At 54.7% G+C, this 21,212-nt stretch overlaps 1 protein-coding gene across 2 annotated transcripts in view; it reads right to left on the minus strand.

Moving 5' to 3' along the window:
* Positions 1 to 986: 986 nt before the first annotated feature.
* Positions 987 to 21,212, minus strand: part of FBXO10 (F-box protein 10) — a 38,801-nt gene continuing 18,575 nt past the window's right edge. For both annotated transcript variants that reach the window (XM_004711003.3, XM_045296522.1), the window contains 10 exons: positions 17,774 to 18,364; positions 15,146 to 15,979; positions 11,569 to 11,718; positions 10,435 to 10,571; positions 9,370 to 9,440; positions 7,916 to 8,068; positions 6,764 to 7,033; positions 5,481 to 5,794; positions 4,516 to 4,697; positions 987 to 2,669 (listed from right to left, as the gene is read on the minus strand). In XM_004711003.3, the coding sequence (XP_004711060.2) occupies positions 2,495 to 2,669; positions 4,516 to 4,697; positions 5,481 to 5,794; positions 6,764 to 7,033; positions 7,916 to 8,068; positions 9,370 to 9,440; positions 10,435 to 10,571; positions 11,569 to 11,718; positions 15,146 to 15,979; positions 17,774 to 18,364 (2,877 nt within the window). In that variant the 3' untranslated portion in view covers positions 987 to 2,494. The remainder of the gene's footprint in view (positions 2,670 to 4,515; positions 4,698 to 5,480; positions 5,795 to 6,763; positions 7,034 to 7,915; positions 8,069 to 9,369; positions 9,441 to 10,434; positions 10,572 to 11,568; positions 11,719 to 15,145; positions 15,980 to 17,773; positions 18,365 to 21,212) is intronic.

Raw genomic sequence — 21,212 nt, forward strand, 5'->3', positions numbered from 1 at the left:
TGTCATGTGACTGGCCCCTCTGGACAACCCTGGTCCTGGTTGGGAAGCAGCCCACTTTCAGACAGTCACAAGCGGGAGGGGTGGCATTGACTGCAAGGCAAATGTGCCAGGAGGTCTACGTGTCCCCGAGAACATCTGCAAGCACAGTGGTTGACGTGGCTATGGCCCGAGTTCTCAGAGGGCCACAAACCCACCGCACTCCGCTCTCTCTGGCCAGTGACAGGCAGTAAACATCTGTAGAATGAGAATCAGACAAGGTGTTTTCTGGCTCAAAACCCACATTCACCAGCACCTTCACAGAAGCTACCTTGATCTCACCAAGCCATTTGCCAGAATGCCTGTCTCCTGCAGGCCCAGGGCTGGATCGGGTGTCCATAGGTTTGTGTATACTTGGATGTCATTTCACACTTAGACGTTCAAAGACAATACAAATGACTCCTATATACTCTACCCAGATTCCCTATTAATTCTTGGTCTATTGTTTGGTTTACCACATACAAGGGGGCCTCAAAAAGTTCTTTTAGTGAAGAACATTCCATTTTCCTGTGAACTTTTGGAAGCCCCTTGTGTCTCAGATTCATGGGGTAATCTGCACACCTTGAGCCCTTTCGTCCTCAAGTACTTAGGCATGTACTAGTAAGGACTGTCATGCGGAACTGGCTGTGCCCACAGCTGGAACCTGCTACGTGGGAGCGTATGGAAGAATGTGCAGACCTCCAGAAGAGGGGCTCTGACTGTTGATCTTCACAAGCCTCCCAGGGGATGGCAATACTGGTCAACCCAACCGACTGAAACCCTGAGCAATCAGCGCAGCCCCTCAACAGACTCTGGGATCCGGAGTCCCCATGGGAGCAGGGGACCTGGGATTTGCCATCCCCCTCCAGGAGGCAGTGGGGCCTCTGGGAGGCCAGGCAGAGCCCTGCAGGGCCTGCATCCTCCCCTGGGAGTGCTAGCCCACCCTTCCAAGTAAATGCCACAGGCACCTCTTAAAATAGAGTACTTTATTCCATTACGGAGGGCTTTTTTTTTTTAAGCACTTGATTCACAGAAAAGTTCTTACAAAATGAAGGCAGCATTTTGTACAGCAACTCACATGGGCCAGAGGGAAGTGCAGGGCAGTGCTGCGCCTAAGGCCTTCTGAGAGAAACCAGTGTTGGCTCCCTCCACTCCCCTCCCGCCCCACTCAGCAGAGCAGCACCGAGGGCCCCACAGGACCAGCCTCCCCTAGGAAGCTGTCATCCAAGTGGGTGACAGCGACCCCGGCAGGCTGGTGAAGGCCCCACAGGGAAAGCCAAGTGGCATCGGAGCAGGCAGCCCAAGTCCATGCTGCTTGTGCCCAGCTTGCTTCTAGCAATTGGGGTCTGAGCCCACCTGGCTCTGGGACCTTAACACGGTTTGGTAAAACCCTTTGGGAGCCAGCCTTCCTCCTCACCCATACCATCAACCCTGCCCTGGCCTGGGGACACAGATGGGAGACCTCAGGCAAGTGGGTGGGACAGGGATAGCTCCCTAAACAAGCCAACAAGCCGGGAGTGCTGGGGACCCTGAGGAGGCAGAGGGAAGGCGTGGGAGTGCTGTGTGGAGATGGCAGTGTGTCAGCTAAACCTGGCCCTGTAGACGTGGCAGAGAAGGGCATGCCAGAGGAAGACAACCCGAGGCCAGGCACAGAGTGGGGGCACACAGACACGGCATGTCCATCTTCTGGCTGAGTCTGTAAAGCCTGAATCCTTCAGAACCGGCACCAAGGTTTGGCCTCCTGGGTCTGGGGGGGCACCTTGAGACAGCCCTGCACCTGTCCAGCCTAGCACCCATCTGTCCTCTTGAGCCACTTGAAGGAAGGTGACTGCCATGCACCCCTACTATCTGTGTGGCCTCTTGCCATCACTGGGGTCATCTTCCAAGAGGGCCTCCCTGGTCCATGCCCGAGTCTAAGTCAACCAAAGCCAACGCCTGGCTCCCCAGTCAGCTGGGAGGGTGTGGTAGTGACCCTGCTGGATGCAGAGAGGTCTGGGAGAGGGGAAGGATTGTAGGACAGTGGTCTCTTCCCTGAGAAGAGCTTGTATTTGGTGTGAGAGGTGGTTCCCTGTACCTCAACAGAACACCTTGACCAAAGCCTCACGGAGCGTCAGAGTCCCCAAGCCTTCATCATCAACCAGAGCTTGAGTGCGTGGAAGCCCACTGACTGACTTCCACCCTCTTTTCTTGCTGACACTCATTTCCAAGCTCCTTCCTGTTGCAGGCTGTGGAGGAGAAGCGTCTTAGAGATGCCTTGTTCTCCGTCTCCAGGAGACCTGGGAGCCTGGTGCTTCACATGGTGGAGGGAGGGCGGGAGGGTGAGACGGCCCTGGAGTCTTCTCGGGACTGCACTACCGTTCGAAGGGCCTTGGCCGGCGAGCTCTGTGAGCACCTGTCAGGGCCTGGCCCTGAGAGCAGGGATGCGGCTACTGTCCCGGAGTCACCCGGGCCCGGGCCTGAGCGGAGGCAGTCTCCATCCTCAGAGGATGGTGCAGAAGATGCTGCGGTTCCTGTGGTAGCCACCCTCCACGCGGGCTGTGAGCCGGGTCGCCATGGCGGCCACCTTCTGCCCACTGTGTGCCACGGACGGGCCTCTGAGAGAGTGTTCCAGGTGAGGCCGCGCTGGTGGGTTCACTAGACGCCATGTGTCAGACCTAGAGGTGCGACAAGGGAGTCGGTGAGCTCGGACAGGTATAGCACGCTTGCTGAAGGCCGCCCACAGCAGTCCCTCTGACTCAGGCTCATCAGATCCGTGGGTAAAGCTGATTGTAAGTTCTGTCTCTCAGATTCATGAGAGCCCAAGGGTGGGGGTGGGGGTGGGGTGAGCATGTGTGAGTCTCGGGAAAATTCCCAAGCTCTCCTTCCAGCCCTGCAGCAGCCTGGGACAAGTTCCCTCAAAGGGGCCCCCTTTTCCTGTCTTTAAATACGTGTTCATCCCTGCCCCCATAACCACCAGACATTAACAGCGACTTCCATACCATGGAAACTCCTTCATAAACACGCGTGAACTATTTACCTATAACACCGCAGATGTATTGGAACCAAAAACTCACTGCCATCAAGTGAACTCCGAACTCGTAGGGACCCTGTAGGGCAGGGCAGAACTGCGCCTCTAGGTTTCTCAGGCGGCCAACCTCATTTTCCCACGAGACGGCTGGTGGTTTCGGATGCTGACCTTGTGGTTAGCAGCCCAACCATAACCCACCACATCACAAAGGCACCAGGTGGGGAGAGCAGCCGGGCGCACCAGACATTGCCTACAGCCTGTTTTCTTATCAGTGAAGTTCTTGAACACACAACTCTGGGGTGGGGGGCGGAGAGCTGATGGAGCTCTGCCGTACCTTGTTCATTCCCAGGGGTGATGCCACAGAGCATGTTTGTCAAAACACAGCTGCCGACTCAGAAGGGTGAGTTTTGCTGTAAGTTAGGGCTAGCTAACAGCAGCCCGTGGGCACAGTGCTGGGCTGGTGAGCCTGCGTGGGTGTCTCCGAAGAGGGAGGGTGTGGGGCGGGGGGAAATATGTAATTTTCACACTTTAAAGGTTTCTATTTATGACGTCGTTTATAATGGAAAACAATACTGATAGACTTATACACAGGCTTTACAAATATTTATGAGGCTTCAGTTCTCTTTTGATTCAATTTTTTCCCACAAATTTTTGAAACCCCCTCATTCACGTATGAGGTGGGTTTCCTCGGAGCACGCTAACCAACCATGTCTATGTAATATGAGAATCCAGTCAGGGCTGTGGCCGTGGGAGATTCATAGTGGTGAACGTGGCAGGATGCACAGGGCAGCCACAGCAGTGCGGGCATGTCAGTACGGCGTAGAAGGCAACGTCACAACCAGTAGTATAACTGGTGATGACCCATACTTGTTCTACAAACAACTAGGACAGGCTTACTGAACACCACTTACTGGCCATACAGACTTACGTGAGTGGGCGAGGTGCCAGGATCTTAAGTGGGGTAGCAGCAGGGGGAGGAGGGGAGGTACCAAGTGCAAGAATGTCCTAGAAGCTGGTGACCAAGTGAACGAGGGAGGAGGCGGTGGCGAAGGCTTGGTGGCCAGTGGTGCCACGGGGACCACAGGAGGACTGAGTTGGGGGGGAGGGGAGTAAGGCAGGTGTGGTGCAGAGAGGCAGACATGGCAGCGGGTATTTTTCATCACGGGTACAGCATGACTTGGTCCTGTGGTCTTACATCTCTGATGCTGCACACCAGGTGGTATGGATTGGATTTCACTAAGGTTCAGAAATGTCAAGAAACTTTCCCAAGATCACACAATCGGAGCTGAGACATGAAACCATATATGTAGTCCCAACTCTTAAAACAGGTTCTCTCCCAGGGGGTGAGGTACTGGTCAGCCCAGGCCTGACCCCAAACCCAAGTGCAGGCCGTGATTTGACCAGAGCTAGCAGCCTCCGTCGTAGGCCTGGCCTGGCTCCTGCAGGGACCCCACCAGCCGGGGTCCTAGCAGGCTAATTCAGGCGGCACTTACTTTTTCTTGAAGACCAGGAACTTGTTGTTCTGCATGACGCATTCTCTGTTGTTGGAGATCTGCTGAAAGATGGTCTTGTTGGTCTTGCCCTGGAAGATGATGTTTTCCTGCACAAGGGCCTTGGCTCGGCCGCGCACCGCAATGCCGTAGGCCCGGAAGGAGTGGATCCTGTTCTTTATTACCTGGGGGAGGCATCAGGACAAGTCACACTCAGAGGCTCCTGACAATGGGGAACTACACACGTGGGCCAGCAACACACCTTCCTCTCAGGCTAACAGGAGGCTGGAGAGCCCGTAGCACTGAAATGCCACAAGGACTAGCTGAGTCTGTCTGGCTTGGCACTGTTACCCTAACACTAGCACTGTGGTTTGCACAAATGGAGTGCTCCCAGCTCCCCCAGTCCTGTGGGGTTGGCAGACAAGGCACAGACCCAAAGCCCTGTGGGAACTGCTCTTTGAGACAGAAGCCAAAGAAGAAGCACTTCAGACAGCTGAGGGAATGGGGGCGTCCAGAAAAAAGGTGACAGCTAAGCTGTAGGACTGAGAGGGTGGGGAAGTGGGTATACCTGGTATACAGAGACCAGGTGTGCAAAGGCCCTGTGGCCAGGTCCCCTTTAAGCACATGACTGCACACAGGTCCTGTGTGAGAGTCCTCTGGGAGGGAGGCACTGAAACAGCTCTGACCTGGACCAGGAGGCCACAAAGCGACCTCGGATTGCTCCAGCACCCAGAATCTAGAAGGGGACCACTCCTGCAGCTCAGCCTTCACGGTCCGATGCATGTGGCTCCCACCCCCTGTAAAGCCCACCCACGTCCTCCACACTGGGCCCTGACAGGAACAGCATTGTCCCATGCAGCCTGAGGCTTAGGGTTCGACTGCTCAGCAGGGAGAGTCTCCCGGGGTCATCACATGTGCACATGCACACACACACACACACACACACACACACACACACACACACACACCTTTGTGTCAGACCTGGGCAGCAGTTGCAGCCCACTGCCCCGGTTGCCAATGATGTCGTTTTCGATGACAACAGTGCTGTCACCCTTGGTGATGATGCCATGGCCCCTGTTGTCGTAGATGCCATTGCCCCTGAGCTCCACCTTGCACTGGGCCTCGACCTTGACTCCACTCTGCCGGTTGCAGGAGATGCTGTTGTTGGTCACGTGGGTGAGCTGGCTGCTCTGGGCTATGGTGATGCCGCGGTCTCCGTTTGCATGGATCACATTGGTGACGATGTGCAGGGCCTCGCTGCTTTGCACATAGAGTCCCGAGGCTACAGAGGGAAAGGACAGGTGGTCCCAGGGTCAGGCCCGGAACACCCCCTGCAGGCACCTTCCTTGGAGCGGGCATGTAGGAGAGGCAGGGAAGCAGCAGCAGCCATGCAGCAGAACCTTCCAAGCTGGATGGCAAGTGGCCGAACCCGGGGACCTCGGGAACAGTGGTACCTTCTGAGCCAAACCTTTACTAACTGTAGGCAGGGAAGGGTGGCGCCTGATGGCTCGGGCCCGGGTCAGCCTGCCGACCACTCCCAGACTGCCCGGTCTGCCTCAGCCAGACGGATCGGCCTCCTAGAGTGTGTCGGTTGGTTTTCCTTCTCACACTGGGCTGCAGTCTGGCTCCCTACTGCTGTGGGAAGTGTTCTTCACAAAAAGTTAATAGGCTGAGGCCACGAATCTAAAGTGCATTTGAAATTCACTGCAAGGGAAAATGGCCATTGAGGGCTGGGCATGCGTGAAGACACTGGGTTCACAGAGAAAGCACAGCCAGGCCTGGGGAGGGGCAGCAGCTGTAACCGTGAGGGAACCCTATGAATTTTAAAATCCAGTCTAAGATAACGTGGACTTAAAACACACACTTTTGGGTGCCTCTAAGTTAACTCCCTGGCCATAGGACCATGGCACCTGATCAGCTGGGAGAATGTCATCAGAGAGGCCTCACTGTGCATGCTGTCTGGGGACGTCGGCGAACGTGTGGGGACATACGTGTGCACACGCCTTGGTGAATCAAACGTCAGCTCGGGTGCACTGAGCAGAGGGAGATTCGGTTCTCTGCCCACATCCACGCCATAAAGAGCTGAAGGAACAGCCCAGAGGCCCCTGGGAATGAGTCCCAGCTGGGCGGGTGGAAGGCTGCATTCAGGCGGATGCGTGGATGGGAGGAGGGTATCTGGGGCAGAAGACACGGCCTGAGCAAGCGTGGGGTGTGGCTGCAGGAGGGTCCTGGGGCCCTGGGGCAGGCTTACCCCCACTGTGGTTAATGCTGTTCGACTCCACCAGCGCGAAGGCGAGGGGCCGGCGCAGCGGCTCGTCCTCTTTCTCCAGCTCCGTCTCCCAGAGGATGGCATCCCCGTCCTCGCTGAAGTTCTCCTGGGCGCCGTGGCCTCCAGGGAGCTCGCCGGAGCCATCCTTCTGGCTGAACACCGCCACGCCGTAGAGACCATTGTAGCTGACGTGGTTGCTGGTGACGTGGGGCAGGCTGGACGCCATCATCCACACACCACAGCCCTTGTTGGCTGGGACGGTGAGAGAGGCTGGTCATGGCCACGCGGCTCCGGGGAAGCAGCCCCAGTGTCCCCCCCAGAGGGGCAGCAGAAAGCATTGGCAGTCCCTCACTTGCTAAGTGGCCTAGGCCATGTCCCTGCACGCCCCTGGCTGAAGGTTCTCCTGCATACAAGGGTGGGCCTAACCCCCCAGTCAATCAGCCGCCGCCCAGTTGGCTCGGCTCCCAGGGACCGGGGGCTCTGAGGGCTGTCACAGCCGCTCCTTAACAGCAGCTGCCCTCCACCCCTGGTGCCCAGGCCAGTGGGCCTTCAGCGCTCAGCCAGCCCAACCCTCCGTAGCCACAGAGCGAGGCAAGCCCCCAGCACGACCGTTTCCTCACTGTGGGGCCTCTGAGCCCGTTTCCTCCTCTTCACAGTGGGTCAGTGACCAAGCCCACCTCGGAGGCCGGTCACAAGGATGAGATGGGGCAGCACGTGTGCGTGCAGGGCTGGGCAAAGTCGGGCCTCAACAACTGTGAACTCCTGCCCGTGTCCTCAGAGAAGCTTGCCCCACGGGTCACAGTGAGTGACAACGGGCACCTGTTGCCGTCATGACTGTCTGTTGTCTGGCTTCAGAGAGAGGCTACAGCACCAGGAGCTTGACTCCTTCATGGTGGAGCCGAACTGCCTGGCTCTTAGACCAGACCAACTCCTGCCTTGCCTTGGCTGTCACAAATGGCGTCCACAAATGGTCTGCCCAGAGGACCCTCGGGATTGATGAGTGGCTCTTGTTGGCAGGGGGGGTGGGGACTGAAAACAATCCCATTCTTTGAGACCCCAGATGGTGCTGATGCTCTTAGGCCCCAAGCTGGGCTTCCCACTGCCCTGGCCCTGCCCCGGGGACTAGCTCCTCACCATAGATGGTGTTTCCTTCTATCAGCCCTTTGCCCTCGTCGCCCACGACCACGCCGTCGGAATAGCCAAAGCAGATGAGGTTGCTCCTGAGCACAGGGACCCCGCCCCGGCGGATGTCCACGCCTCCCCACTGATTCTCCCGGATGACGTTTTCTGCGGAGAGAGGCAGGAAAGAGGGCCACTTCCAGTGCGGGCAGTGGGGATGAGGGCAGCAGAGCAGAGGACAGGTCCGATGGGAGCTGTCAGCAGGTGGGAATTGTGCCTGGTTTGGTGTCTTGGGGACTCGCCGGCTGCCTCCACCCAACAACAGCCTTGAAGACCGATGATTACGGCTAAGGCAGCTTTAGGTGGCCCACGGGAATAACCTAAGGGTGGAGTCCAGCCATCTCCTCCAAGCCTGGGAGGTGCTTGTTCCTGGCCTTGACCTGGGCACTGAATTCTGACCGTACCTTCCATTCCCTGCTCCTGGGGGCCAGCACCTTTCAGGGAGTGCGCTAAAGTCACAAGTCAGAAGGGGCAGTGCAGCAGAGGCACAATGGTTCAGAGACCGTGTGACTGGCCCTCCTGGCCTTGGGGACGCCACCTCACCCCACTCGGCCCTTGTTCACAGCCCCACCTCTCACATTCACAGCACACCAAGCATGCCCCACAGGTGGCTCTGCATGGAGGATCTCTGCTTCAGTTTCCTCCCGTCACTTCGGCTTCAGTGCCGCTTTCTCAGAAAAGCCTGCCCTAGGCACACAGTCTGAACTAGCATGCCGTCCCACTATCAGCTTGTTCCCATCGTCAGCAGAGCGCTCAGCCCAGATATGGCTTCCCCTGCTCTCCCTTGTGTAGTGATGCATTTGCATTCCCTCTTACATCAGCTCCTGAGAGCACAGACGGTGTCTGTTGAGCTGACTGCCGCAGCCTCACCTCCTGGCACGGCCTGCACACGTGTCTGAGGAACGGATGGTTCCAGGGGCCAGGTCTGGCTGTGCTCTGGGCTGCGGCTCCGGTCCTGGACCAGGCCCACGGGATCTCGCCTTATCCAATCTGCCACCTCGTAGCAGCCGAGCCTGACCCTGAGCGAGCGGCTCACTTGTGCGAGTCCCTGTGTACTGGGAGGCCAGGGGAGGCTTCCCTGAGGCAGTGATGTTTCCGCCAGGGCTTGAAGCTGTGCAGGACTTGGCCAGGCAGGAGGGGTGTGGGGAGTGGATTTCCAGGGCAGGCAGAAAGCCACACAGAGCCCAGGAGACGGGTTCAGACACTCTGCTGGGCATCAGTGTTTCTGAAAGGATTCCATGAGTCACCAAGTAAGACCCTGTGCGCACAGGGCCTGGCAGAGAGCAGAGCCACCCTCCCTCCCTCCCGAGGTAGTGGCCCAAGTCTGGCAAGGTGGAGCAGTGGTGGAAGACCCCACAGCCAGGAGGAGGAGAAGGCAGGGGCCGCTCCACGGCCGTCTCACCGCATACCTGTGATGAGGCCTTTGCCATTCTCGTTCACCGCTATGCCGGCAGCCCGGCCCTTGAAAATGTGGTTCCCACTACAACGGAAAGAGAGCAAGGCAAAGAGGTGACGCCAGGACCCCAACACCAATGCAGCGCCCTCCTTCTGTGGACTTCCTGAGATGGCACAGAATCTTCCCGGAAGCCCTACGAGGCAGACACGGAGCCAAGTTGGCCCCACAGCCGTGCCGTGTCAGCACAATGCTACCCGGCTCTGTGGCCTGACTGCCAGCCACCACCTGAAGCAGACGTGATGGCGCCACAGAACCCATGGGCAAGACACCAGGCCTTGGTGGGGGACACAATTCCTAGGAGGCTGTGCTGGGCTTGCTGAGGAGTGATCTGTGTCCAACACCCTGAGAGAGACACTCTGCCTCTAAGGGGCCCCCATCTTCAGTAGGAACTAACCTCTACTCTTGACCAATGATCTGTAAGCAGGACCCCTTTCCTCCCTGCCTCCCCTCAATTGCACGGCATAGATTCTGACTCATAACGCCCCGTAGAGGGCTGCCCCTTTGGTGTGGAGGCTGTCCATTGTTACAGGAGCAGAAACCTCCTTTCTCTTGGGCCGCTGGTAGTGGGCACGCAGACCTGTGACTCTCCAGCCTCTGCCCCGGGGCTCCCTGACCTTCCCTGGTAACGAATAGGCTTTGGAACAGCACATTTGCCTTCCCTTGTCTTTTTCGCTAAGTCCCTGAGTGATGGACTTGTTTCCATTTTGTTGTATGTCTGTCTTCTGGATGAGAGCAAGCCCCGAGGGATGGGGCCTGCCCATACTGACCGCTGTTGTCCTTCGCTGTGAGTGCCTGTGGTGTCTACTGATCAAGACACCTGCATACAGTCAGTCAGAAGAGAGCCGCTGGGTTATTGTGGGGTTTGTGGGGGAGCTCTCTTCTCTGCTTGTGTCTGGAGCATGGCTTGAGTCAAACACGTATGCTTTCAAATACAAACCAGACAGGAAGGAGGGAGACAGGGGCAAGCGAGTAAAGGAGGGGTGTGGCAGGTGTGATGAGCGGGTCCCCAGGGGCATACCTCACAACTGGGTTCCCGTGGTACAGGATATAGATGCCAGCCTCCTTGTTAGAGAAGATCTGATTGTTCCGGATGACGCCTTTCCCATTGCCAAGGACGACGATGCCAGAGCGCAGGCCGTGGTGGATCTGGTTACACTGCAAGGGAAGATGGGACAGGGTGAGGAAGGGCCAGCGAGCCAGCGGGAAGTGGCGTGCCCAGCCGCCCGCTGCCCACACAGCCAGGCCAGGATGAACACACCCACGGAGGACCCTCAACGCGTGCCCAAGCGGCTGGGCCAGGCTGCTGCCCCGTCCCTCCTGCATAGACCACACACCGAAACCCGTGGAGACCAGGAATACCGGAGTCCTCACAGCCGCCAAGGCCGAAATTAGACTGGCACTCACTGCCAGGGGCTCCAAACCCAACCACACCCACTGCCACCTGTCCAACTCACAGTTAGTCCACAGGGTGGCACAGAGCTGCCCCCTGGGGTTTCAAGACAGTGAGTGCCAGGGTAGCAGACTGCCCCATCTCTCTCCCATGAAGCAGCTGGGGGACTCACACTGCCAGCTGTTTATTCAGTGGTCAGGCCCTGAACCACTGCACCCCAGAATTCCTTCCTAGGTGGGGAACAGCCTGATACAAAGGAATGTTCACCAGGTATCGCCCAGGACATCACGTTCAGAGAAAGGTGAAGGCCGTTTCGTGTCTTGTCTTCCCGTCTCCTTCAGGGCAGCTGCCTCTGGGAGCTCGCTTTCCCACGGGCCCATGGTCATAGAAGGATCATTAGGGTCCACGCGTCTAATACCTTTGTACAATCCGGGAGCCAGGGCCGGTGTCACACAGGAAGTCTGGCGATTGGAAGCCAAGGTTTTCTGCCAGCCTTCCAGTGCACTGGCTTTTGCACAGGGACTTAAGTTTTTCTGATCACAATGAGCAATCATTTTCCCGCTGTTAATGTATAGCCTAAATCCAACCCCTGCTTGCTCTTTTCCAAAACGATTCCCCAGAAACAAAGGCCACCGAGACCACAGCAGGAGTCACGTGCCAACAAGAAGCAAGGTAAATTCAGGATGGCAGCATTTGCTTGGATAGCGCCAAAACCCCAGGGCCCTCCTGAGAAGGGGATGGACCGAAGGCAGAGAGAAGTACCAGGATGAGCGGGTTGGATTTTTTCCGTATGTCCACGCCAGCCTCCGCATTGTGGTAAATGTTGTTGCCAGCGATCAAGCCGCCACCCTCCAAGCGAAGAAAGATGCCGGACGCTCTGCAGCGGTAAATGTCATTCCTCAGCATGACGATCTGCATGAGACGGGATCAGAGGCGGCAATGAGCGAAGCAACAAACAAGGAGACCACCCACGACTTGCCTTCAAGTCCTTCCGACTCAGAGCGACCCCGTGGGGCAGGTAGAACTGCTCCCTCCCTGCGAGGGGTTCCTGAGCTTCTAAATCTTCAAAGCAGAATGCCTCCTTTTTCCACAAGGGAGCCGGAGCTGATGGCTTCAAACCAGGGACTTCAGCAGCCACAGCGCTTCAGCTACTGCATTACCAGGGCCCCTCGGTGAAACCGGAAGACGGTACACAACTGGCCTGTACACCTTGAGTGACTGGGCAAGACTGAGGCACTGAAGCAGAGTAAAAGATGCTAAGGAGACTGGGATGTACGGAAGGCACCATTAGGATAACTGGCCACTGTGTCTGGGGCTTGTGGACTAGAGAGTTCCATCAGGTTGATGTCTTGATTTTGTGGTCTCTATGGTGGCCATTTAGGAGCCCTGGTGGAGGAGGGGTTAAAAGCACCAGGCGGCTGACCAGAAGGCCAGTAGCTGGAATCTAGTAGCTGCTACGTGGGAGAAAGAGACAGACAGCAGCCTGCTTCCAACCAATTGACAGCCTTGGGAGATGGGAGTGTGAAGGCTCTGGGCCCTACAGGTGGTCACTCCAGGACAAAGTGAGCCATGACCCAATGGTGGTGGGTGGTCTGGTTCTTGTGGTTATTTAAATGGTACCCTTTGTTTTTCAGAGAATATCTTTAAGTATTAAAATTAGAATGGTCTCTATCAAATACTTCAGGAAAACAACAACACAGAAATGTATCGATAGAGTACAGCAAATGTTGATCCACTGAGGAATCTGAGTGGAAGAGACATGGGAATTCTTCCTTGTAATCTGATCATTTTTTCTGTAGCTCTGAAGCTATTGCAAATAGCAAGTTAAAAAAATGCAACTGATGTAGGAATTCTCTGAAGTTGCTGCCCAAATTTTCTGGCTCTAAAATAATTTAAGTCCACTGAGAAGAAATTTTCTTTTCAACTGGGTATAGCCACAGCATACTTGGCAGGATGAATATAGTAACAGAGACAGACAATCCTACGTGTTGGTGAAGAAATTTGAACCTTCACACATTGCTGGTGGGAATGCAAAATAGCGCATCCACTCTGGAAAACATTTTGGCAATCTTCAAAAAGCCAAAAATAGCGTGGCCACGTGATGGCACTTTCACTCGTAGGGACATACCCAGAGGATGAAAACACGTCTGTCCACACAAGAACTGAAACACAGACGGTCCCAGCAGCACGATTCACAAAGGATGAAAAGTGGAACATTATGGAGTGGATGAATGCATGACTAGCATAGGGTCTACTCATACCCTGGAATACTACGCAGCGTAACAAGGAATGGACAACAGCATGGATGGCCTTAGAAACACTATGCTAAGAAGTCAGATACTAAAGACCACATACAATATCCAAAATAGGCAAATCCAGACAGAGAGAAAGTAAACTCGTGGGTCCCAGGGGCTGGGCAGGGGAATGGGTAGTGACAGCTAACATCCATAAGGGCATATAGGCTTCTTTTTGGAGTGATGAGAATATTCTGGAATTAGAGAGTGGGGATGGTTGTGAATATAGCAAGAGCCGCTAAATTGTACCCTGTGCAAGGGTGAATTTTGATGATATCTAAATAGCTATGGTATCTCGGCAAGGAGCCTTGGTGGTAGGTATAGTGGGCTACACATTGAGCTCTGCTAACTGCAAGGTTAGTGGTTCAAACCCATCAGGTGCTCTGCAGGAGGAAAGAAGAGGCTGTTTACTCCCACACAATCCTATAATCCCAGAAACCCAGCGGGACAGTTCTACTCTGTCCTGTTGGGTCTCTCTGCGTCAGAACTGACTCCATGGCAGTGGGCTCCAGCTCCAAGGCATTCCTTTACAAGAATATCCACACCAGCTTTACTTTCAGATGTGACTTACTTAAAATATACCAGACATTCTATCGTCCACAACTATTTAAACAAGATTAAAAAAAAGCTTGAGTATCAACTTAAAAATGAGTGACAGATGGCACACCTCCTTCTAATACGTTTTCAACTACTGACTGGCGTGGTAGATAAACTACATGCCCGTCACACTACTGTGTTTAGAAAAATGACTGATACCCAAGGGCTCAAGTAGAAAGAAAATGTTTTGAAAACAATGACAACTAAGTACAAATGTGTTTTCCGCAATGGATGGACGATGGGTTGTGCTAAGAGCTGTCCGAGCCCCCCATCAAACGGCTTAAATAAATAAGTACAAAGAGAAACGAGTGCCGGGGAGAGCCGTTTTAAAGGCTGGAGGATGAAAAGCCTGGTGCTCTACAGCAGACTGCAACTCATAGCGACCCCACAGGGCAGAGCAGAGCTGCCCGGGGGTCCCACGGCGCCAGCCCCCGACAAGCAGGAAGCCCCTCCGTGAGATGGACTGACACTGTGGAGCAACCATGGGCTCAACCACGGGAACTGGACAGTGTGTCCTCAGGTTATGAGCTGGAGCACCGAATGACAACCATCTTTATGGAAGCAGGCTGCCACATGGTCCTCCCACAGAGGGGGCTGGTAGGTTTGAAAGGCTGGCCTTTTGATAGCAGCTAAGTGCTTAACAACTGCACCACCAAGGGTGTGTGTAATATGCAGACACAATGACTTGAAGAACCAAGGATGCTGGGGACCAGAGAGGGGGTGTGACTTGTTCGAGGTCATGCAGCCATCACTAAGAGACCCCGGGCTCTGCTCCCGACACCACACTTTTTCACTGCAGTGTCCCTGGTCCCTAGCAGTATACTAGTCACGGTAGATTCTTCATACACATCGTTGTAACCAGTGGGTGAAAACAAGAATCTACCGATTGTCAAAGAAGTATATAATAAGCTCCAACTCATGGCTTCTAATTAACTAACCACATAAGCATCTTATAATTATATTGCAAAATCAATTGTCTGCTTTTAAAAATAAAATTACAAATGTTTCAGAACCCCATAACCTGTTAAGTAAGCTATTTTATGGGTTCTCTTATAAATGGAAGATCTGACATCATCAGTAAGACAGTTTTCTTTAGCGCGTTTGCATGGTAAGGATCGAGCATGTGGTTTGAGAAGGTCTGTCTGGCACCAGGCGGGCTGGCAGTTTGGAGAGCCACTGGCTCTGAAAAGCAGTCGAGGGAACAAGTGACGGAGAGGGCGACGGGACTGCGTGGGGAAGAAGAACGGAACGTGAGGGAAATCCCCGAGGCCAGGGCATCAGAGGACTTGCCGTGTGGGCACTTTAGATGGTGAGGGTGCATTAGGACTTTCCTCGTTCTCTCGTCTGTTCAAGGAAAGAACAGCGAGGAGTTAAGAGACCTGGGTTCAGGTCTGACCTGTGGACGCTGCTGTGTGACCCAGTGAGGGCGCATGGCCCCATGACATCACCTTGCTGTTGTGTATACACCGCACTGCATATGTCAGGTTCCGGAAGATGTTTCCTTCCATCTTGGCCCGACCATAGGAGCAGACGAAGACACCCCCCTTCCCGTCCCGGAAGAGGCACTTGCGGATGAGGCAGCCCTGCACGGAGCTGGCTAGGGCCATAGCCTCCTTGTCCTTCTGCAGCTCTTGCTGCAGGGAGTTCAGCACTAAGCAGCTGGGCAGCTGGATGGAGGCTCCCGGCAGCGGCGGACTCAGAAAAGAGCCCCCCAGTACGGGGCGAGGGCCCTGCACTTGGTAGGACAGTCGGTATGTGAGCTGGTCCTCATCCTCATCCTCGCCGCTGGGACTCAGACCACCGTCGCTGCTGTCAGGGGTCTGGGCCACCCCTTCCCCATCACTGCCCACCTCTGCCTCCTGGGAACCAGGCTTGGAGTCCGGCTTCGGGGAGCTAGATGCTGGGCTGGTGGGGCTCTGGCTACCCTCAATGACAATGTCACAGGTCCTTGGGCTCCAGGCCTGGTCCCTGCTCTCTAGGTCCAAGGGCAGTAAGGAGTCAGAGTCCCCCGTGGGGAGGAAGCTGGGAGAAGCCTTGATCAGTCCCAACAGATACTTGTAGGCCCAGTTCTTATCTGCAGACGGGTGGCCCTCCACAGTCACGGAATTGTTTTCGCTGCCCACAAACTCGCAGTTTTCCAGGATACACAGGGGCACGTTATGCAGGAAGACGTGGGTGTTCTTGAAGACACAGAACTTCACCTGGCATGTGCCTGGGCCATGGACCTGGATGTGCCCATTCTCAAAGTTGCAGTTGTCAAACTGGACATGACCGGATGTTGTCTGGGGAGTGAGAACAGAGAACATGAATAGAACAGCAGGGGGGAGGCTTGCTCTGCTGGTCAGCACGCCAGGGAGCTCTTAAGGAGGGTGGATCATGGGGAGGTCATTTGGTTGGATGATCATTTTGGTGACTGAAGCAAGCACAGGCATGGGGTGGAACAGAGGCCCCCTCCCCCAGGAGAGCATGTCAGCTGGGGACCTGCTCTGCACCAGAGAGGGAAAACCATTTGGAGCTGCCATCCTTCCCAGCTCGCTGAAGAAACGTCATTTCCAACATTCTCCACAATCACTGAAAACTGCTGTAAAATCACCCAAGGCCCTGTGCCCTTCCCAAAGACGTGCTAGCGTAGAAGACAGTCACAGGCCGAGCCCTAATATAGATTACGCACAAAGCCAGATGATGCGCTACAAAGAAGGGTAAGGCCAGGCTCCATCCCTTGAGGATCTACAGTCACACGCTTGGTAGGGACTGACATGAACACATTACTCTAACGATGAATATAGTATGCAAGATAGGGAGTCTGGCCCTTGCTCTTTCTAGACCCCACGTCTCTTTCTGAATCTGCAGTCTAACCCAAGAAAAGCTCCCCACTCCTCCAAGACACACTAGTGCTAAATAAGCAAGCTACTGAGTTTTTAGGAAAGCCAGCATGATGCATTTGAAAAGTGCTTAGTGCTTTGAGTCCTAGCATCACTAATTACCCACTTGAGAGAGCTGTTTAGCATCTCTAAGCTTCAAAGCTCCTGTCTGAAGGAGGGAACACTGACCCCATCTACCAGAAAGGATGGTCCCAGGAGACCACAGATGGAGTCTCCCGGGTCATGGGTACAGGCTTGGAATCCTAGCTCTGTCCTTTACCTGTTCTGAGACATGGGGACACCACTTAATCTTGTTGAGCCTCACTTCCCGCATTGATAAACTCAGAGCAGGTCACAGAACTATGGGGAAGAATCAATGAGGCGAGGGCTGTACCCAGAAATGTCCATCATAATGACGGGGAGGACAATGGCTATTACTGACATGAGACAAGTGCGATGTGACTTGTAGTCATAAGTGGCAATATCGTTTTATCAACTAGGCTCATAATCGGGAGAAAGAGGAGGCTTTGCACTCCCGTAAAGAGTTGCGGTCTTGGAAACCTGCAGGGCCAGTTCGACCCTGTCCCATGGGTCACTAGGAGTCAGAACTGACTCGACGGCCGGAGTCTGGTTTCTGGAGGCACATCATCTGGGCTTTCTAGTCAAGTTCTGGGCCAGGTGCATACAGCTGTAGACTGTCCTATCAGGAACTTCAGCTCTATCTCCCAGGAGGGTGGGGTGTTGAACTAAACTTTCTTGATCCTATCTCCAGCTTCCCTGGAGAAGGGACTAATCCTGTAGAAGTCTGACCCTGCACAGGGCAGTGCCATATGCGGAAGCTCACGCTCTCCTCTCCTTGGCGCGCTCTGGGCACACCTGTCGGGAACAGCTCACATGCTCGCTGCTACCTCAAAACACGCCTTTCCCACCTAGCAGCCCCACCTGGGGCCGGTGGCCCAGTGTAGAAGAGACGTGCCAACCAAGTCTGGCGTGGAGTCAGAGCCTCACTTTTTAACCCGGCTCTGCCAGGAACAAGGAAGAACTGTTAATGTCTACAGATGTCGGTGTCTGTTTCCAGTCAATTCCCAACTCAGAGCGGTGTGCCCAAGGTAATATAATTAATTGCCCAACCTTTCGTTCAAACAACCAAGGGGCTGCCAACCCGCTGCGAGGAGGCCCCGGCCTGGAGAGAGCCTGGGTGATGCGGACACCCACCTTATACATGATGGGGGAGAACCAGGCCGGCATGAAGACCAGGTTGCACAGGCGCGTGGTGGAGCAGTGCTGGTCGATGCTGGCCAGCAGGGCCACCTCACCCAGCTTCCCGTGGCCCACAATCTCCACGGGCACCTTCAGGATGATCTCCCCTTGCTCCTCGTACACACCTGGGAACAGCACAATCCGGTCATACAGATTGGCCATGGCCAGAGCACTGCCCAGGCTGTCCAGCTCACGGCCCGGCCCAACCCTCAGGGTCCGCCGCTCCCTTCTCCGGCAAAACAGAGAAAAGCACGCCGAGGACTCGGCGTCCAGGGCGTTCTTGGTCCAGGTCTTGGAGGCCAGGTAGTGCTGCTTGAAGGCTTCCCGCCATGACTCCGGCTCCACATCCGGCTGGTTGGGCCAGTTGGGGTGGCGGCACTCGGTGCAGCCCAGGCACAGCTGCCGCCAGCGCGTGCTGTCCAGGCTGAGGATCAGCTCGTACCAGGCCCTGCACACCAGGCTGCAGCGGCCCAGGTCAGGCAGGTGCAGGTAGGCTAGGATCATGCGCCACAGCTCCAGGGGGAGCCCGCCAGCCTCCATGGCCACCTGGGAGACAGACACAAGACAGGAGGGTTTTGTTTATCTGCTCACCGTACTTGCCCCCTTCCGGAAACACCCTGTCGCCCTCAACTCCTGAGTTCCAGGATGAGTAAGGGAACAAGGCCCAGCCAATCAGAACCCCTCTCTGGGATTTTTCCACCTGCGATTGGCAGGGAAAACTCCCTTTTCTCTTTGGTCTGAAACTCGGGGCTGGTGGGAGCCAGGGTCCCCACCTGGTATAGAAGTCCTTGCGCTATCTGAACGAAGCAGGAATGAGCAGAGATGGTGACAAAGAGAAGGAAAATCAGGGAGCGCACGTGCATGTATCCTGTGTGTGTGGGGGTGTCTTTATCGGGGACCCCTGAAGAGGCCTGGGGAGCTGTGGCTCTCGCTTTGATTCTGTGAGCTGGGTGGTCTGCCCACCAATTCCGTCGGCTCTCGCTGGCTCTGTTTGGATTTGCTAACTTAGGCTCCTCTCTGGACTACACAGTAGAGAGAAGGTGGGGCTCCTGACACCTGCACCCTCCCAGGTTTCGGTGACACTGGTGTCCCCGCTCCCTGCCTGCTTCTTTCGTTACCCTGGCTCAAGCTTTTCAAGAGGAAATGATATGTTCTATTTGCTCCCCTCCTATTCTGTAGCTGAGTGAGCGCGTCCACTCCGCTGGCCCCCACCACAAGGGACCGGATCGGGATCTCCGGCTCCTGCTGTATCCAGTTCCACACAGGAGCAGCCAACTGCCTGATGGGCATTTCCACCTGGATCTTCACAGACAGCAAGACCTCAATGTCACACCCCAAACTGAACACGACTTCCACTTCAGGCTAAGGCAGAGTAACTGGAACTGGATTATGGCCCCCCAGAACTGGACTAAACAGGAGTGGGAGGGGGCTTCAAAAAGTTGCTGAGGAAATTCCATCATCTTTGAATTGTCCACACACTTTTGGACACGCCCTTGTCTCCGAGGCAGCTGCTTTCAGGCACTGTGTGCAGGACTGGGTCTGGGCTGTGAGGGAAAGGAAGCTGTGGCGGGGAGCCCACTGTGCCCAGCTTTCATCTGGGTGTGGGGAGGCGGAACCAGGCAGAGCAGGAGTCTCTGCGCTGCTGAGGAGGCTAGAGTCTGAGGCGGGACATCAGAATAGAGGGAGACACCCACAGGGGGGTGGTGGGTGGACAGTTTTTTGGCCGAGAGCTGGGTGTCCCTGGCGTTCCAGCCCAGACAGTAAACATGAAGAGCTTCTGCCATAAGAGGCAGAAAAGTAAGCCTGACAGGATCAAAAGGTTTTGTGGTAATACATCGACTTGCCAGACTAAAACTCAACCTTGAAACACACACCCACGCCTTCATCCAGACTTCCTCAACAGCACACAGTGCTCGGCCCTGGATCAAGCAGTTAGGCATCCGAAGAAGCAGAAAATCAGGGGGCTGAGGCGAGGGGAGACCTACATGGAGGGTAGCGCTGTTTCTGTTTGGGGAAATGCTGAAAACACTCGGGAACTGGGCAGTCAGTGGTGATGGATGCAAAACATAGTGAATATAATCAATGTCCCTGAATGTGCATTTAAGGAGCCGTTACGATGGCAAATTCTGTCTTTTAACAAAGACATCAAGAAAATAAAAACACCCAGACTCACCACCATTGAGCCCAGGCTGACTCACAGAAACCCTCCGAGACAGGACCGAATGCTCCCAGGGTGCTGAGACAGAAACAGAAGACCCAAGAGCAGCTAGCGGGTGGTTTCAAGCTGCTAGTCCGGAGCGTGTACACTGGTACAGGAAAGAGCTCTGGACACAGGGAATCCAGGAGGAGAAACACCCCAGGGATAGCGATGCGAGTAGCGAGACCGTGAGGGGAGGGGAAGGTGGAGGAGAAAGGGAACTGATCGCAAGAATCAACGTATAACACCTTCCCCCCGGGGGCAAACAACAGAAACATGGGTGAAGGGAGACAGTGGGCAGTGTAAGATATGAAAGTAATAATAACTTACAATTTATCAGGGGTCCATGAGGGTGGGAGGGTGGGGGAGGGAGGGAAAAAAGAGGAGCTGATACCCAAGGTCTTGAGCAGAAAGAAAATATTTTGAAAGTGATGATGGCGACATATGAACAAATGTGCTGATACAATTGATGTATGGATTGTTTTGTTATAAAAGCTATAGGAGCCTCTAAGAAAGTGATTTCTTTATAATAAAAGAAAGGAGTGATAGGATGGGAAAAAATATTTGCAATACGTGCACTAAACAAACGGCTTATAGTCACAATATATTAAGAAATCCTACAAGTCAATAATAAAAATGGACAAATATTTAAACAGAAACTTCACCAAAAAAGAAAACTGAATAGCTTATTATCATGAGTATTCAGTATTATTCAATTTGTAATAAAACCATAATGAGATGCGAAACTATACCCACAAAAATGAAAACCGTGAACAGCACCCATTCGATGGCACTAACAAGGGACTGGTCAGTTCTGCCTCCCCTCTACGCTTAAAATGCACCATCCCAGAACCAGAAAGGGGGGCCCACGCTACCATCAAGAAAGGCAAGCAGGACCAGTGGAGAGGTCTGAGGGGCCGGCCCCAATCCCAACTACGTGGACACCTGCCCCTCCCCCCAGAAGAATTTATTTCAGAGGACAGCACTGGATCTGCAGCTCCGGGAGAAGGACATATCTGATTGGAGCATATGGGAGCAGATGAAGGGGGAGGAGGAGAGAGTGGGGCACATCCTGGCCCACCAGGCCTTGAGGACGATGATCCCAATTAGAGCAGCCAGTCCACAGAGAGGACCACATGGCCAGCCCCACTATGAGACATGATGCCCCTCACTGACCCATGGCCTTGCGGGGGACAA

The sequence above is a fragment of the Echinops telfairi genome, unplaced genomic scaffold, assembly GCF_000313985.2.
Source record: "Echinops telfairi isolate 266 unplaced genomic scaffold, ASM31398v2 ScPeMD7_7410;HRSCAF=8448, whole genome shotgun sequence".
NCBI classification, from domain to species: Eukaryota; Metazoa; Chordata; class Mammalia; order Afrosoricida; family Tenrecidae; genus Echinops; species Echinops telfairi.